The 14,697-nt window shown below is 50.0% G+C and overlaps 8 protein-coding genes across 8 annotated transcripts; 4 read left to right on the top strand and 4 right to left on the bottom strand.

Moving 5' to 3' along the window:
* Positions 1 to 48: 48 nt before the first annotated feature.
* On the bottom strand, positions 49 to 1,398 carry J056_004332 (uncharacterized protein; the record flags this gene model as incomplete). The annotated part of the gene is made up of 1 exon (XM_009269533.1): positions 49 to 1,398. One exon carries the CDS (start codon positions 1,396 to 1,398, stop codon positions 49 to 51), a length of 1,350 nt encoding a protein of 449 aa, XP_009267808.1.
* An 82-nt stretch (positions 1,399 to 1,480) lies between these two features.
* On the bottom strand, positions 1,481 to 2,971 carry J056_004331 (Septin-like protein spn1; the record flags this gene model as incomplete). Its single annotated transcript, XM_009269532.1, has 1 exon — positions 1,481 to 2,971. One exon carries the CDS (start codon positions 2,969 to 2,971, stop codon positions 1,481 to 1,483), a length of 1,491 nt encoding a protein of 496 aa, XP_009267807.1.
* An 86-nt stretch (positions 2,972 to 3,057) lies between these two features.
* Positions 3,058 to 6,109, bottom strand: J056_004330 (Pentatricopeptide repeat-containing protein; the record flags this gene model as incomplete). The annotated part of the gene is made up of 2 exons (XM_009269531.1): positions 3,058 to 5,952; positions 5,999 to 6,109. The coding sequence occupies 2 exons, from the start codon at positions 6,107 to 6,109 to the stop codon at positions 3,058 to 3,060; spliced, it is 3,006 nt and encodes a 1,001-aa protein (XP_009267806.1).
* Positions 6,110 to 6,136: 27 nt separating this feature from the next.
* Positions 6,137 to 6,929, top strand: J056_004329 (U2 small nuclear ribonucleoprotein A; the record flags this gene model as incomplete). The annotated part of the gene is made up of 2 exons (XM_009269530.1): positions 6,137 to 6,176; positions 6,223 to 6,929. The coding sequence occupies 2 exons, from the start codon at positions 6,137 to 6,139 to the stop codon at positions 6,927 to 6,929; spliced, it is 747 nt and encodes a 248-aa protein (XP_009267805.1).
* A 512-nt stretch (positions 6,930 to 7,441) lies between these two features.
* Positions 7,442 to 8,017, bottom strand: J056_004328 (uncharacterized protein; the record flags this gene model as incomplete). The annotated part of the gene is made up of 1 exon (XM_009269529.1): positions 7,442 to 8,017. One exon carries the CDS (start codon positions 8,015 to 8,017, stop codon positions 7,442 to 7,444), a length of 576 nt encoding a protein of 191 aa, XP_009267804.1.
* A 150-nt stretch (positions 8,018 to 8,167) lies between these two features.
* Positions 8,168 to 10,379, top strand: J056_004327 (Acylamino-acid-releasing enzyme; the record flags this gene model as incomplete). Its single annotated transcript, XM_009269528.1, has 2 exons — positions 8,168 to 8,709; positions 8,756 to 10,379. 2 exons carry the CDS (start codon positions 8,168 to 8,170, stop codon positions 10,377 to 10,379), a joined length of 2,166 nt encoding a protein of 721 aa, XP_009267803.1.
* A 91-nt stretch (positions 10,380 to 10,470) lies between these two features.
* J056_004326 (PKHD-type hydroxylase ofd1) lies at positions 10,471 to 12,371 on the top strand (the record flags this gene model as incomplete). The annotated part of the gene is made up of 5 exons (XM_009269527.1): positions 10,471 to 10,734; positions 10,778 to 10,973; positions 11,021 to 11,415; positions 11,459 to 11,651; positions 11,701 to 12,371. The coding sequence occupies 5 exons, from the start codon at positions 10,471 to 10,473 to the stop codon at positions 12,369 to 12,371; spliced, it is 1,719 nt and encodes a 572-aa protein (XP_009267802.1).
* An 85-nt stretch (positions 12,372 to 12,456) lies between these two features.
* Positions 12,457 to 14,643, top strand: J056_004325 (NAD(+) kinase; the record flags this gene model as incomplete). The annotated part of the gene is made up of 2 exons (XM_009269526.1): positions 12,457 to 13,328; positions 13,389 to 14,643. The coding sequence occupies 2 exons, from the start codon at positions 12,457 to 12,459 to the stop codon at positions 14,641 to 14,643; spliced, it is 2,127 nt and encodes a 708-aa protein (XP_009267801.1).
* Between the last annotated feature and the right edge of the window lie 54 nt (positions 14,644 to 14,697).

Raw genomic sequence — 14,697 nt, 5'->3', positions numbered from 1 at the left:
ATAATAGCACAACAAAAATACTTTTACTTGAATTCATTTTGATTTATTTTACTTTGTGGGTCTTGTCGGGGTGGTGCACTCTACGATGCCAGCATATGGAGAGCAGTCTTGGAACATGTCATGGTGATGCTCTTGGTCGTGGTATTGTTGAATATCATGGTCAACCTCGAGTTGTTGTGAAGGTTGATAATACTCAGAGGGAGAGGTGGATTGGTCATGCTCGTGGTCGTGTTCGTAGTCATAATCGTAGTCATGTTCATTATCTTGGTTTTGGTCGTTGTAGCTATTCCCAGGGTGATAATCATCGAGCTGTCTTCTTTTCTGAATTGATTTGTGCGTTGGAAGGGGAGTGATGATATCGTAGTCGTTACTTCTATTTACCATGTTTGCCATCAGACCCAGCTTACCCTTATTAGCCAACTCAAAAGCAATTGGTATGTGAGTGGACATGCTGCTGCCACCTAAATCGGATGGAATCGAAGTGCTATAAGGAATCCTTTCAAAACTGAAGGATTGTTGAGATGAGTGTTGATGGTGAGATTGGGAGTGTGAATGGAGTGAGTGAAGTGAATGTGTGGGTGTGGGTGGATGTTTAGACCTATCGAAGCGTGTATCGTGAATGGATTGCTGAGTAACGAGATGCAATTCCTCGTCTTGCTTGATGTGGAGGGATAGATGGTGGTATTCATTGAGACTGTTTTGAATTTCTTCGATAAGGGCGCGAGTGTGGTGTAAAATGAGTTCATCTGGGGTGTAAGTGTCTCTGTAGTCGTCCAGAATACCAGCAATCTTGTAACAATCGATGGAGAAAGCGATGGACTGGTCGCGTTGTAGGCGTGAGGAGGAGGCGGTGAGCTGTAAGGTGTTTAAGGAGTCTTTGTAAGTATTGTGGAAATCAAGACATGCTTTATAACTATCAGTGAATTCGACCACGTCTAACTTATTATAAATGAGACAATTGTTGAGCAATTCAAGTGAAACTTTGACTGAATTGGTTAGATTAATTTGGGCTAATTGATGAGAGGAATAAGAGTGTTCAAATAGACCATCGTATAAGATCAAAATGGGTTGATACTTGTGTTCAAATGATTCAACAATCAAGTGATTTGAGTTGATCAACTTCAAGTAGAGTTTAATGAACAGCTCATTATAATCAACGATTACCGAGATAGTCTTTGCATTATTTATAGCTGCTGCGAATATATCCACCTCCACCAATACCAACATCAAGTATTCCATGTCCATATACTCCGTCTTCAATCTACTTTTAACGCATTTAACCAAATCCTTAACGTTATCATCGTTTATTATATTTATTATGTTATATAGATTATATTCACTCTTATCCTCTATCCACCTATCCAGATTCCCTTCTACCTTGCTCTTTAACCACTTCATCGACGTAATCAACAAAATCATTTCTTGTTATTCATTTAAATTAAAGTTAAAATTTGCTACATTTGACTAATTCTACTCCACCTTATGAACGTAGAAACCCTCTGCTCTTCTTCTGCGTCGATTGCGCTCCGCCTCCACCTCTCTCCGGTGTCAGTGGCCTACCCGACTCCAATCTCCTCCTCTTATCATCCAACTCCCCTCTTTGCTTCTCTAGCGATTCCTTCATCTCCCTGTGTCTCGCGTAGAGTTCTTCCTCACTTTGTCTCAGCTTTGCTTCCTTCTCTTGTACCTTTTGTTGGAAAACCAGCTTCATCTCTGCTTCCATCTTGCTAAGCTTGGCATCGTGCAAGGTCTTCTCTTCAACCGCCTTGGCTGTTGGGTTAACCTCCTTGAACACCGTTGCATCCTGTTGAACTCCCATAGCCAACATCTTCTCTGATCTGTAATTCTCGTAAAGAATCCCGGTATTCTCCTTCAACTCCTCCATGTGTGTTCTAATCATCATTTGTCTTAACTTTGTAAAGTCACAGTGTTCCTCATTATCAACCTCAACAACACCCCATGGATATGATCTACCGCGAACACTTCTACCGTCTCCTGTTTGAATCGTCTGCGTTGAGCCAACAATCGCAAATGGTATCTTTGATTCAATTTCACTGTTTTCTTGTATTGTCTCATCATCTTCCATCTCATACGCAGGTGCTTTGAATATCTCGATCTTGTGATATTCAATGTCTGCTAGAATGCGTCTCTTGAAAGAATCAACCTCTTCCTCACTAAGCGTGTCACTCTTTGCGATTACTGGTATCAAATTTACTTTCGTGTGCAATCTTCTCATGAACTCTATGTCAACTTGACGGAGCGAGTGTCCTGTTGGTTGAATAAAGTATATGCAAGCATTAACGCGGTTATCGTTGAGCTTTGCCCTGTTAACTCGGTTCTCCTGTTCGAGGTATTGATCGAATCTCGACTCGATTGAGGTGACTATAGGATCCCAGGAGCTGTCGTTGTTGATAAAGTCACCAAAGCCAGGCGTATCCACCACTGTCAACTTTAGTCTTACGCCATTCTCTTCGATATCTGCTGATATATTCTCTATACCAACCGTAGAACTCAACTCGGAGCCCAACTCTGGCAGTGTCTTTGGCTGATATAAGCTAGTTTCGAACAACGTGTTCACCAGCGTCGACTTGCCCAATCCTGATTCACCTACGACCATGCAAGTGAATGAGAATCCCTTGCGCACAGACTTGCGGTGTACTTGGTTTGGCAGATTGGCGAATCCGACGAATCCTCCGAGCTTCTTTCTGACTATGTTTGAGACTGCTGGTGATTGCTCTTTCGATACGTTAAGTGGTGCTGTTTGTGGTATAGGTGGGGATGGCTGTGCGCTGCTGTGAGCACCGTGTGCGCCGTGTGCGCTGGCAGTCATCGTTTCATTCTCTACACTCCCTTCACGTTCAATGGGCGATGTGCTGTGTGAGTTGCTGTTGTTGCTCATATCTGCGTTTCTACTTGTTGGCCGTATCGGATCGACCTCGCCTCCGCGCACGTCCCCTAGCTTCAGATGCATTCTCACCACGCACGCACTAACATTCCTCGAATTAAAAATTACTTTTATTTGAATATTTGAATATATTATATTATGAACATTCCTATTCACTCCTCTCCCCAGCTTTCTCCACCTCTCCTCGCTTCGTGGCGCCGTATTGCCCAGGACGCACCGACATACTCCGCCTGCACATCCATCCACTCAGCCGGCGACATATTCTGCCTTACTTGCACGAGTACCTCGAGTGTGCGATGATGCGCGTGCCAATTCATCTGGTTCCCGCCTTCTGCTTCTATGTCATCCATGTATTTCAGCAGATCAATTTGTGCATTGTGTACGTTGTGTTCATTGCGTGGCGTGGGTGATGGCAGCAGTGGAACGATATCACCATTCCGTTTCTCCCGGTCTTGTCGCATGCCTGTGGTGTTTGTCCGGCGTATTGCTGCTCTGTTCGGCTGTGGTGTGTCGTCTACTTGATTTTCCTTCTCCTTGTTGCTCTCGTTTTTCTCCTTTTCCTCCTTCTCCTCCGTGTCATACCAACTATACACCCCCTTACGCCGCTTGGTAACATAAACGCGCACGATCCGCTCGAGCACCGCAAAAGCGAGCCGGATATCTCCAAGTTTGGCGAGAGCAACAGCCAGATGATTCCAATTATGCGCATCCAACGCAAATCCGCGTTCGCGCACCACACGGAAAGTATCATGAAGGTCTGTCAGTCTGTGCTGCATGGTCAGGCTGTCCATGTAAATTGATAGCGGGAGGCACAGCGTATTGCGGGGTGGCTGTGACTGAGTTGACTGAGTTGAATGCTTTGAATGTCCTTCCCGCTCCCCCGCACTGCCTAGTATGCTTCCCCAGATATCGTCCACTACTGCATAGTTGCCCACGCGACGATACCCATCCATTAGCATGGTCAAGTTGGTTATGTCCCCAGCCCCGTCGGCGATATCAGCCATATACTCAAACGTCTCACGAGCAAGCTCAGGCGTGAATTTCTTACCGTAGTTCTGCAGGAATGGCCTGAGGACATTGGAGAGTGTGCGCGAGTGCGATCTGCTGGCCTCCATCCAGCTAGCGCGAGTGGGAGTGCTATTGCTATTGCCATTACCATTGCCATTGCCAGTGCGACTGCTATTGAGATTGCTGCGCGACTCATTCTCCTCCTGACCTAATAAGTTGGCCAGGGTAACTTTAGCTACCTGCACGTTTTCCTCGCCGCCACGCGCGAGATAACTAGCGAGGATCACGCCATAAGTGACTGAATCAGGTTGAACAAATTTTTCCTTCATGCGTCCATACCACTTGCGCGCATCTGCGAACTGCCCAACGCGCAATAAAGCAGCGATAAGGATAGTGTAGTGAATAGCGTTAGGTGGGTGCACGAGACCCTCTTCACTCCATTTGCAATGTTCCTCATGTAGCGCGGTGGCTGCGTCGATACGTCCCATATCGCATGCGCTCTGCATAACAAGCGCAAATGTCGTCTCATCGCCACGCACGCCCATGGCGAGCATATCGCGTACGACTGCGAGCACATTCTCGAACGCACTGCCCAACATAACGTACGCCTTGATGAGAGTGTTGCAAGTGGGTGCAGTGAGACGGAAACGAGCGCGGATTCGCTTGTATACCCCTATAACGCTGTGCCAGTTGCAAGCGTTTGCGTGTGCATTCATCACCCCGCTCCAACATTCGAGGGAGGGAGAAAGGTGCATAGTGTGGAGAGTGTGCAGGGCAGCTGCATCGTCACACCGCCGCGCGTGTAGTGCGATTAGCTGCGCATAGTGGTCCAGTCGCACGGGTAGGTGCTCGGCACGCATCATGTCAACCACCTCCATCGCCCCATCGACATCGAGTCGACGGACGAAGAGAGTGAGCAGACGCGTGTAGATCGATCGCCGACTGAGCCCTGCACTTGCGCCTGCACCGCGACCAGTACCCCGTTCTCCTTCCACCTTGCGCACCCAGCCTAACGCACCTTCCAGATCGTCTCGCTGCACGTAACACAACAGCACGGCTTCTCTGTCTTTCGCGCTCGGGTGGCGGATGCCCGCGTACACACTCAGCACCGTGTCCAGATGGCCGCGCTGAGCATGTGCGATGAGGGTGGTTGTGTGCGACACACCACCACTCCCACTGCCTACGCCGTCCAAGCTTTCTAATGCGCGCGTGTCCCCGTCGCGTGCATACGCCCTAGCGACCATTTTCTTCGTCTCCAACGCAGGTGACTCTATAGTGAAGTAGACAGTCTTGGCACCGTTCACGTCACCCTTTTTGATGAGATGGTGCATGAGTACTCGCGCACTGCCCTCACTTACGCGCAGAGAGCGGGCAACAAGTGTTTCGTAGATGCCTTGCGCGGCAGCCGTGTAGCTCTCGCGGGCATTAGCGATAATCATGAGTATTTCTGCGTGCGCATCGCTCGTTACAGCCCCAGCTAGCTCGCGCAGAGGGGATTGGAAGAGGGCGCGGTAGAGTGGGCGGACGAGCTCGCCGTAACCCAGTGGACGCCGTATGGTGGGAGTCTGGAGGAGAGTGTGTGTGCGCGATTTCAGCAGCAGCTCCTCGTCGAGCACTAGCTGGAGGAGGGCGAGGCTGCTGATACTCCCGCTGTGCGATACCTCCTCCATAAACACAGTCAGCGCGTTCACCGTGAGCGCGTCCGGGAACAACTGTCGACGATACACTACACTGCTTTGCGTGCTAAATATCGCGTTCAGCTCGCGTAACGCTCCGGGTACGTCGTGTGCGCGGGCGTAGAGGCGTATGCGGTGGAGTAGAGCGTGGCGGTCGTGGTGGGCGGATGTAGAGGGAGTGGCTGGAGGAAATGGGGTAGAAGGAGTGGCGGGTGCATCCATCGCTAGCAGCGCCTGTGTGGCTCGCTGTGTGGTGGGAGTAGAGCTACGGCCACGGGACAAGTGAAGGAGATGGTCAGCGTCGTCGTGGGTATTGGAGTGCGCTTGTGAAGTCCTGTGGCTGCGAACGTACTGCCGGTGCGGCTGGAGATGGCGTCAGAGGGAATGGAGGAGAGTGGTGTGTACGCACGGGGTGGCTGCTGTGGTTGCTGTGACTGGTGTGACTGGTGTGACTGCTGTGACTGATATTCCCACCGCCAACAGCCCACTTGAAGAGCTGCCTATTAAATTTCAAGCCCATCGTCGTGGTTTCTCTTCAAAGACTGTCATGGTTCAAATCACTTCAGAATTACTAGCGAGCACACCAAGTAAGTGTATAGCTATTAAATATCCACGAGGCTTATAAATTACTAGTCAGGATAAGTCCAATCGAACCCTCGCATGAACTGAACCTCAGTGGACTGAAAATACCTTCAATTGAGAATCTCGGTGCAACCAAGGACCAGCTGTCGACGATTCTGCTATCTCACAATCTCATCCACTCCATCCCCCTCCTCCCACGCCTCCTCAATCTCAACTCGCTCATCCTTTCCCATAACCTGATTCAGTCGATATCCCCGAGCATCTCCAAATCCACTCCCAGGCTATCCTCGCTCATCGCTGACCACAACCGACTCCAACTTGGCGAGCTCAACTCGCTCGCAAACCACCCCGGCCTCACCTTCCTCGACCTCCGCTTCAACCCGGCAACTGAATCCCCCAGGTACAGGCTCTGGCTCGTGTACATCCTCCCCAAACTACGCGTATTGGACTACGAGAGAGTGTCTGATAAAGAGCGCAGTCTCGCTAAAGACACGTTCGAAACGGACGATGGCAGACCCACAGCCGCTGCTCTTGAAATTACATCCTTAAAATCAGCTTCCGATGACCACACACAGCATGATAACACCTTTATCCCAGGTGGTCAGCAGCACCAGCACCAACACGAGCACAAGGGTAGACTACTCACCCCTCAAGACAGAGAAAACATCCGCAAGTCAATCATCGAGGCTTCTTCGGCCGATGAAGTTGCGCGCCTTGAACGCATGCTTCGCGATGGCTTCATACCTGGCCAGCAGTAGCAATTGCAGTAATAGTCGTATCTTTATATTTATATCGTGTCTTACTTTCTTACTCTGTCGACTCCTCCTCTTACCACCATCTTCCTCCAGTACTCCTCATTGTTTTGTACCTCGCTCTCCACAGCTTGAACTCTATGTTATCCTCGGACATGTTCAATATCATGTTCCAGTCTGTATTCGCCTCCCTCGTAACACTCTCATCAGCGTACAAGTTGTTGAATCAACAACTCTCATAGAGTCCACACAAATCTCAAGTCTTCGTCCCGTAAAGATCGTCGTACGAAGCAAACACGATTGTTTTCAGCTTATGTTTCCGGTTGAGACGCTTCATGCACTCAACCAGCCCATATTTATATAAATCCCACTCGCTTTCTTCGTTGAAATCCGTATGGATGTTCCCAAACAACTTTATGTGTTCCAAATTCGGGTATTTGACGTAGAGCAGTTGCGCCAACTGCGGCGTAGATGGGCCCAAAGGTATACGGATGTGCAGTGTGAGTGAATTGAGCTTCTCAAACGAGTATAATCGCTGAACGCAGCCAAATTCCTAATGGACACGTGCAAACACTAGAGATTGACGAGGCGATGTAAATACTTGCACATTTCCAGATCAAGACTGAAAAGCACTTTGGGAACTCCGGTGTTTCCAGATTGACAAACACCTCGCGCACAGCCTGAGACACGGGCGAATGTCGCATATCAGCGATAAAGCTCAGGAAACGGAGGTGCTCTGTGTACTTCTCCTCACTCGCATCTTCTAACGCCACCTTTGTGCCGTATATAATGCCATATGCGAGCGGGAGTCCGGCTTCGTAAAGATGTCTGCATGTCTGGTACAGCGTGCCGTTTGTCGACGCGATTACGCCTTTTATGTGCTCAAAGATAACTTGAATTGTCGCTGGCATGATTTCTAGCTTTGGAAGAGGTGAATGACACCGCAAACCACCGCCAATGCCCAGAAGAGGAAGCTGTTGAATCGGCGCGAAACAAGATGCTGGAGGTGGCTTAGAGGGAGATGCGACAGTCCTGTGAAGAATGTACAGCTTGATTTGGGTATCAGAATTGGATTCTTTGACAACTTCTTTCATCTGTTACGTTTACGTGAAAAATTTCAAACGTCCATGAATATTAGGCTAAACAGCATTATAAAGCAGCCCTTGCGCTATAGCGCCCATTCCACACGCTCAAAATGCACCATCCCCTCAGATTCTGTCTTGAGGAGATACCACCATCATCTAATGGCGCACACACACACGCGCAAGCTATTTAACCAACTCTACGATTCACCGGCTGTAACATCAGCACAGCTACGTCCACTCGGTGATTCCAGCAGCGCCAACCATGCATACGTAGCCCATCTCACCCAGACACAACCCCACACACAGCGCCAAACGAAAGTGAAGACACAGCGGACGCTCCTCCTCAACGACTCAGATGAATCTATCCACTCCACCGCTGCTGAGCTCGTTGACGTCACCGACCAAGCTGTCGACAAGCACGGAAACCGCCAGGCCATATTGCGCACTTTGAATGGCAGCAGCGGCAGCGACGGAAAGAAAACGCTGTATGTCGATATCTACAACCTCCAATCTGGTCATCGGACGCATTCCATAAACGTCACTACCTCCCACGGCCTCTTCTGCGCTGATCCAACTTTCGGTCGTGTTAGATGGTCGCCGTGTGGACGTGCGCTGGTGTACACAGCCGACAGACGTAAGCAGAGCGATGGAGATGATGACGCTGTCTCTCTCTTCGAAAAACGCCGTTATGTGCCGTCATGGTGGGTGGTTTGTGTGTATGTTGACCTGAGGCTGATACTTTGGTAGGGGCGAGCAGTTCCCACCTACGCTGCAGCAGCCTCGCGTTTACTACATGGATTTAGACAAGGCAGACCAGTTACACACACCAGACACACCATACCTTCCCGTAGAAGTAACAGCTGACCTGCCCACCCACTCTCTCGGCCAGCCGCAATTCGGGCGGAGTAAGAAGGAGGTAATATTCACAGCCTACGCCAACCAACACGACGAGAGCCGCTTGGGTATAATATACTGCCAGAACCGACCTAGCGCGATACATGCGGTGGATGTGGACACTAGACGCACAACGCAGCTGTCCGATGCATCTCGCTCAGTACGCAGCCCACGGTGCACCACCCTCAGCAACGGCAGGCACGTGGTTGTGTTCCTCTCTAACGAGCTTGACGGTCCACACGCGAGCAACTGCAGGGTGGAGTGCATCACTACCGACGGCAACCCTTATGGCATGGGCTGGTCGAGGATTAACAGGCATGACACGAACGATCCAGGCCTTTACATTGATCAGCTCCCTTACGAACCCTTTCTCTGGGATGAAGTTGATGGGGGGAACGACGCTTTGCTTGCCACGTCTATCCTCGGTAGTAGGAAGACTGTTCTTCGTTTTGAGTTGATCGGTGAAGATGTGCAGGATATTAGCATTCTTGCAGACGCGCAGCAATCCCACACCTCACGCTCCTCCCATAGTAGCTTGGACTGTCTCGCTGCGTTCGGATCTCGTGCGATTATCTCGCAATCCACCTTCACCGCTGCGCAGCAAATACTGGTGTGTAGTGGGGTGGGCGCGCACGATGCAGCGCAAGGGCAAACGAAGACGCTGCACCGCCACACCAGTCGTGCGTTCGAGCAGATACTCAGCACGCTCGCCGTAGAGTTTGATGCTCGCACCAAGTCATGGATTCTCTACTCACCCACGGGTAAGACGGAGCGGGGAATAATCTTACCGCACGGCGGACCGCACTCATCGAGCGTGCCCATGTTTTCACCCGCCCTAGCAGCTCTTGCGGCAGCAGGTATGACGGTGGTGCTGCCCAACTACCGCGGATCGACAGGGTATGGCGGCGGCTATCTGCGCAGCTTACTCGGGCATGTGGGAGAGCATGATGTCACCGACTGCCTCGCAGCTATGGATATGGCTGAACGAGTGTACGGGGTGGAGTCAGGTCGGTGGTGTGCTTATGGTGGCTCGCATGGCGGTTTCCTCGCGGCTCACCTCACAGCACAACATCCAAAGCGCTTTGCAGTTGCTGTCATGCGCAATCCAGTCATCAGCCTCGCGTCGAATGCTACACAGAGCGATATTCCAGACTGGTGCTTTGTGGAGAGTGGATTGAGCGGGAGGGGCAGTGTGAGTGGACAGGCTCCATCGGCGGAGGAGTATAGACGGATGGATGCGCTATCGCCTCTCCACCAAGCTGCCTCCGTTACCGCTCCTACCCTCCTCTTGGCAGGGTGTGATGACCAGCGAGTACCGAATATGCAGACTAGACACTGGTTTCACGCTCTTAAAGCCTCGCGGAAGATTGTTGATATGCTCACTTTCAATCGCACTGGCCATCCTCTCGACTCGGTGGAGGCTGAGACGGCCGGCTTCGAAGCTACGCTGCAGTGGTTTGAGGAGTATTTCAAGTGAGGAATGTGTTTGTAGTATATATTAGCCTTGTAAATGTGCCTTTTGAATGATTTTACGCTGTCTTCTCTCTTCACATTCAATACACCCACCAATGGCAGAACCTGCAGCTAAAAAACAAAAGTCAGATAGCAGCACTAGCAGCACTAACAAGACAGCGATTGAAGATGTTAGTGAATATTTCAGCGACGGGCTATTTGCGCCATCCAGTGCTCAAGACTATCGCGCGGCATACAAGCAATCTTCGCCCTACAAGCACGCAGTGATTCCAAAGCTATTCGAAGAAAAACTCCTACTCAAGGCTCGAGAAGAGCTATTGAAGCTGAGTTTCAAGGAGAAGGAAACGGATATATACAAGGTGGGTTCGTTCTAGGTCAGTGGACTGTATTAAGCGCTTGCAGATAACACAAAGCGGCGACTTCTCGAACATTCATCTTCTTCCTGAAGACGAGCGCGCTGAGTTGCCCACGCTGCTCACACTGCGCAACATGCTCTATTCAGCCCAATTCAGACGCTTTCTGAGGGAGGTGACAGGGTGTGGGCCACTCTCTGGAGTAAAGACGGATATGTCGACGAACAACTACGGTTCTGGCTGCCGTGGGTTTGGGTTATGTTTGTGCAAACCACTCTAACGCCCTACGCAGATCTTCTCAATCACGATGATGTCATCGGCACACGCAGAATATCATTTATCCTCTACCTCCCACTCCCAGAACCGGCATGGGAGCCCCAATTCGGTGGTGCACTTGAGCTGTACCCGCTTAGCTCACCACCAACAAATCCCACAACACCTGCACCGAAACCAAGCGTCAGTATCCCACCGTCATTCAACCAGTTTGCTTTCTTCGAGGTGCAGCCTGGACACTCATTCCACTCTGTCGAAGAAGTCGCTTTCCACCCGAAACTGCAGCATAAATCGGTTAGTGGGGGAGTTGGCCAGCGTATATCTATTAGTGGATGGTTCCATCGCCCTGTACCTGAAGAAGAGGAGTATGAGGGCGCGCAGCCTGAATTGACCAAGAGCTCGCTTGAGCAGTTGGTGGGTTATTATGTCTTACTTTTGTCGAAGCTCACACACGCAGTACGCAGCTGCTCTCCGTCCATTAACTTCATATGGTGACTCCGAAAAAGCGCCAAGTTATATCCCCGAGAAACTGGATGATGAGGAGGTCAATGAGCTCCAGCAACTCGTTAATCCGATGTATCTTGATATCAAGACCATAGAATTACTTCAGAGCAAGTTTCTAGAAGACTCTCACGTGCTTCTGACAGATTGTATGTGGTGGTCTTGTTTGGTTAGCTATTTGGCTCACCCTCACCTCAGTCCTCAAGGAAGACATTGCAAACGCACTCCACGAGCAGATAAAGAGGCGCGATCAAGTAGACAGCGTGGCGAGAAGCAAACGCGTAGAGAAAAACAACTACGGCACTAGCTACAAGATACCTTCTCACACAACAGGCGAGGATAATGATTGGAAGCTCGTCGGACCGCCACACATACAGCGCTATGTATCGCTGACGAGACACGATAACGATGATCTGTTTGCGAGAGTCAATAGACTATTTGCTAGCAAGCCATTCAGAGCACTCCTCTCAATACTCACCTCCTCAATCCCCGAAACACATCTCATCGAAAGCCGAAGATTTCGTCCGGGATTGGACTACACTCTGGCAAGAGGCGAAAAGAGTACATCAGAGACGTCTAGATTGGATGTTGGGCTGAATCTGACGGACAATGACGATATCTGGCAATCAGGCGCCGTTGGTGGATGGGACGTTTGGTTGAATGGCGAGGAAGACAGCGACGAAGCTACGTATGGCGATAGCGGTGATGGCGACGAGGACGCGCCATTGCTCTCTCTCCCACCCCATTTCAATCGCTTGCACATCGTACTACGTGATGCTGGATTGCTGCACTTTGTCAAATACGTCAGCACACGCGCGATGAATTCTCGCTGGGATGTCACTGGTGAATGGGTGACTAGATTTTTGTAGTAAAGTGTTTTTATATTTTACCTTTCTTAATCTCCAACCGTCATCTGCTCATCTCGCACGCAAAACATACGCCACTCGAACGCCGATGGAGAAGACGCAAGAGTCCAGCGATAGAGCACTAGCAAGCCCGTGTCTTTTGCATTCATACCTCGACCACTGCGCGGCAACGGTTACAGACTTTGACAAGCGCACTCCACACGATAACCTTCAGATAGCCCCAAATCTCGTCGGCAGCAATAATCAAGTGCTAGAGAGCATAGCGGGGGAAGTCGAAGGTGAAATGGACGATTCCGATGAAGCTGCACACGATCGCCAGAATCTCACTCGGCAGCTCGCAGAGACGGCCGTCGGAGTGCGTGAAATGTCCAAGCAGCTCGGCCGAGCGAGAGTTAAGAGCAAAATCAAGTCAGTTATGATCATCACTAAAGCTAGAGATCATCAACTTATACGTCAGACTCGTAAATTGGCGCTCTATCTGATGAATACCCCTAGAGACGATCTCAAAGGACATGGAATGATTGTTTACGTAGACAGTCAGCTACGCACTTCGAAACGATTCAATGTTGCCGGTATTAGAGAGGACTATCCACATTTGTTCTCTCCACGTTCACAAAGTCGTTCAGATCTCTCTGCTAATCTGAGCAGTACGAGCATTTCACCAGAAAGCAAATCTTCACAGCATCCACACGAAGGACAGCTGCGTTTCTGGACACCTGATATGTGCACCAACAGTCCCCACCTTTTCGATCTCGTAATCACTCTCGGTGGCGATGGTACTGTGTTGTTTGCCAGCTGGCTCTTCCAGACTACCGTCCCACCCGTGCTGCCATTCTCCCTCGGAAGTCTTGGATTCTTAACGAATTTTGATTTCACAAACTCGGAGAAGGTGATCAATAGCATTGTCGATGATGGCATTAGGGTGAATTTACGAATGAGGTTTACGTGCACGGTTTATAGGTGGGTAGATAGACCATATTCGTATAAATGACAGTTACAGTCCGCTAATGCATCCCCTAGATCCGAGTACCGACAAAAAGATCCGCAATCTGCTAATGCGCGTAGACCAGCCTTCCGTCGTGGTGCTACTGGCGAAATACTGATGCGCAACGTAGAAGGAAAAGGATGGGATGCCCTGGAGGGCAACACGCCACCAGTGACAGCGAAGAAGCGCGACAAGGAAATAATGTGTTACACGACGCGTCCCGTTGAGACATTCAACGTGCTCAATGATCTCGTAGTCGACAGAGGTCCCTCACCATATGTTTCCATGTTGGAGCTGTTCGGAGATGAGAACCACCTGACGACAGTACAAGCTGATGGTTTGTGCGTATCTACTCCAACGGGGTCGACCGCATACTCGTTAAGTGCAGGTGGTAGTCTCGTGCATCCAGAAATACCGGCTCTTTTAATAAGCCCTATATGTGCTCATACGTTGTCTTTCAGACCAATGCTCCTGCCTGATTCGATGGAGTTGCGCATTTGCGTACCGTTTAACTCTCGTTCTACTGCCTGGGCATCGTTCGATGGCAGAGGCAGAGTCGAGCTGAAGCAGGGTGACCATATTAAGGTGACTGCATCCAAGTATCCTTGTCCTACCATATGTGCTGATAAACAGTCATCCGATTGGTTCTCGTCGCTCAGTCGTACTCTACACTGGAATGAACGTGCGCGTCAGAAATCCTTTGTTGTCGTGGAGGAGGGCCCTAAACACGCTGAATTCAAGAATGAAGAGAATGGTGATAATGGAGTTGGAGATCACGAGAAGGACGGTGATGATGATGATGCTGACGAAGATGACGATGATGATGACGAAGACGATCAGTTTGATATTGATGAAAAGAGCGAAAATGAGGCGGGCTTGACTAGTCCTGCTAGTGCCTCAGCTGCTGCAGGAGCACCGAGCGGAACAAGTGGACCCGGTCGCGCGAGGCCAATACTCCCGAAATCACTCACCTCCGCATTCGAGCCGTCTTCGGTGCTGAGTGGGAGAGGATCTCCAGGCAGATTTGGGACAAGCACAGCGCAACCTAAACCACAACCGGTCTCAATGCGTCACGTGTACAATCAAGGACAGGGCAGGAGTGGGAGTGGAAACAGGGAGAAGGGAAGTAGTCGCCAACCTAGTCTGGATAGTGTCAATGAGAATCCAACGTATGCTCGCCTTAGGAATGTATATGGAGATATTGGCACACCGCCAATGTCGCCAACTACTTCTGCTCGTACATTTGGTGTGTATGGGGAAGATGCTTCTGAGTCTGAGACTTCAGATTGAAAAGATGAGTGAAAAAACAAGTTAAAAGATGAAAAAGAAGGCACAATTTAAGTG

Source organism: Wallemia ichthyophaga (genome assembly GCF_000400465.1).
Source record: "Wallemia ichthyophaga EXF-994 unplaced genomic scaffold scaffold7, whole genome shotgun sequence".
In the NCBI taxonomy this organism is placed as follows: Eukaryota; Fungi; Basidiomycota; class Wallemiomycetes; order Wallemiales; family Wallemiaceae; genus Wallemia; species Wallemia ichthyophaga.
This window is presented reverse-complemented; position numbering and strand designations above follow the sequence as displayed.